At 45.4% G+C, this 2,344-nt stretch overlaps 1 protein-coding gene across 1 annotated transcript; it reads right to left on the minus strand.

The window, feature by feature from the left end:
- Window positions 1-450: 450 nt before the first annotated feature.
- LOC123088375 (uncharacterized) lies at window positions 451-1,835 on the minus strand (the record flags this gene model as incomplete). The annotated part of the gene is given in 1 exon segment (XM_044510572.1): window positions 451-1,835. A coding segment is annotated over 1 exon segment (1,167 nt). The 3' UTR covers window positions 451-653.
- Window positions 1,836-2,344: the final 509 nt, after the last annotated feature.

Below are 2,344 nucleotides of genomic sequence, written 5' to 3' on the forward strand. Positions count from 1 at the left end.
ATGCGAGCGCAGGCCTTGTAAAGGATGCCCAAATTCCTTAGATAAAAAATCAAGTGGGGATCTAATCTAGCCCTAACAAAGTACTCTCTCTATCCCAGTTGTTTTAGATTTGTCTAGATACGGATGCATCTAGTGTACTAAGCAGGAGGCAGTTACATGCAAGATGAACCAAGAGAACAGGTGAAACCTTACCAGGGTGGAGGGAGAGAGAGCCTGCCTTGGAGACGACGGCGATGCGGCGGGCGGTGCTTCTCATGAGTCCTTCTCCGGCGGTGTCGCCGCGGCGGCTTCCTCTTCCGTGCTGCAAAATTACACTGACTCTGAAGAGTCCGAGCATGTTCTGGACCCAACTGTGATTCAGCAAAACTGCAATATGTCACAGAAGATTTACCACAACAGCAGATGTATGCAGGCGAATCTGATGCTTTCTGGCAACAAAGTAAATTGGTGTGCAAGCAAAGCTGATTATTAAGTACATCTTTCTGTGCTTTACACTTCTCTTACAACAAAGTAAAACTTGGCAAGTGCTAATGCTACATGGCATCTCCTGTGTCTTATCCAACTTGCAAAAATCCATGCTTTGTGCTGCAAGGGGAAATTTTTGCCAGAGCTTGTAGTCTTGTAGAGCAGCAAGCCATAGTTGCACGAGATGATCACCGTCCATCTGAGTAGAACATGCTCGGATACACCCAGAGGGGTTGCAGATTGGGGCACCAGCTTCTATTGTATTCCATCATAGGACTGGCAGTTGGATCTTCCTCATTGCCCACCCCATGCACAATCAAAGAGCGAAGGCCCGCATAGTACAGCGACTTGCTTCTTCCTCCCCAACGTTCTGGGCTCAAGCAAGAAAATGGCCGGCTCCTCACATCACCCCCAACAAATAGTGACCAATTGTCCAGCTGCTTTACCTCCACCCATTTTGCAGGTTTGGTTGACATGTCAAGGTGGTGTATTACAAATACTGTCCGGCCTGAAACATATGTGCTAAAACAGAAAACCATCATAAGCATGTCACCACAGACCACCAGCCAAGGTTTCTCATACGAGCTTGGGATCAGGTCGCCGACAAACTCAGCTGTTATCTTCTGCAGACCAAGTTGGGGCGACAGCTGCAAAGTGTATATCTCATAGCAATCGTCCATTGCGATGAACTGACCATTGAATTCCACAATCTGTTCTATCCATGCATGAGAAAGTTGGAGTTCAGACCAAAAGTCACTTCTGACCGGCCAGTCAAACAAAGATGTTGTAGTGCTGACAAGGAGGTGTGAGTTGGATGATGCGAGGGGAGCTGTCAGGGTGCCACTGAAGTAGATCTTCCTCTCAAATTCGCCGTTGAATGGGAGACGTGGAGGTGAAACCTTTGCACCGCTGAATACATCAACAACAAGACAATGTCCACCACGACAAAAAATTAGTTGACCATAGGAAGTGCCAGCAAAATGCATCTCCTGATAAATTTCTCGAGGAATCTGGCAGCGAAGGGGGACGTTCTTGTTGGTCGGATCAATGACTTTGAATGTGTGCAGGTCTTGACGACCATTGTTAGAAGAGAGGTCGGCAGCTTGAACACTGGCATTCAGTTGGACGAGGAGAGGTGGGAATTTGGAGCAGAAGGTATATTTGGATGGGTATAAGCAGAATGCAGCACGCCAAGAGCGGCATGTTGCAGCAAAGGCAAGAATGTCACGGAAGGATCGTGACAAAGCAAGAATGGTGTGAAGCGGGTCATCTGGGAGGTCTGCCCAACAACGGAGCATGAACGGAGCAGGTTGTGTGGACACAGAGGCGACACGCAGTTTGCTCGGGCTTTGCATTATGGCAAACTCTCTGCAAAACATAACAAGTTGAAGGGCAGCAAATTAGAAAGACAAGGCAATGACGAAATGAAAACTGAAAACATAGATAGCCTGTTAGAAGTTAGAACCATGGATAAACATGTGTTGTTCTTTGGGTCTAATTAATGTATGCCCTGTATCAAGACTTGTTATGCACATGTAAAAATATATGTAATTTTAATGGTTGGTTTTGGGTGGATTCTTCCTTATATTATGGGATTCATTAGGAAAGCCCCCGATTTCATTAGGGAAAACTGTTGAAACTACAAAAGAGAAGCAAAAATAAAAGGTTCCAAAAAAAGTGTAAAACACCAAGGGACCATGACTGACCATGTGGTAACGGTCCTTGCTCACAGAGAAAACATGTCAGCATCCAACTCATGGGTAGGATTTCATGTTCAAGAATTAATAAAATAACAAGAAAAAAACATAAATTTCCACTGACAAAAACATATCAGGACACCATCACCTGAAAGGCTAAAACTTCGTTGCAAGACACCTAT

This window comes from Triticum aestivum, chromosome 4A, assembly GCF_018294505.1.
Source record: "Triticum aestivum cultivar Chinese Spring chromosome 4A, IWGSC CS RefSeq v2.1, whole genome shotgun sequence".
Taxonomy (NCBI): Eukaryota; Viridiplantae; Streptophyta; class Magnoliopsida; order Poales; family Poaceae; genus Triticum; species Triticum aestivum.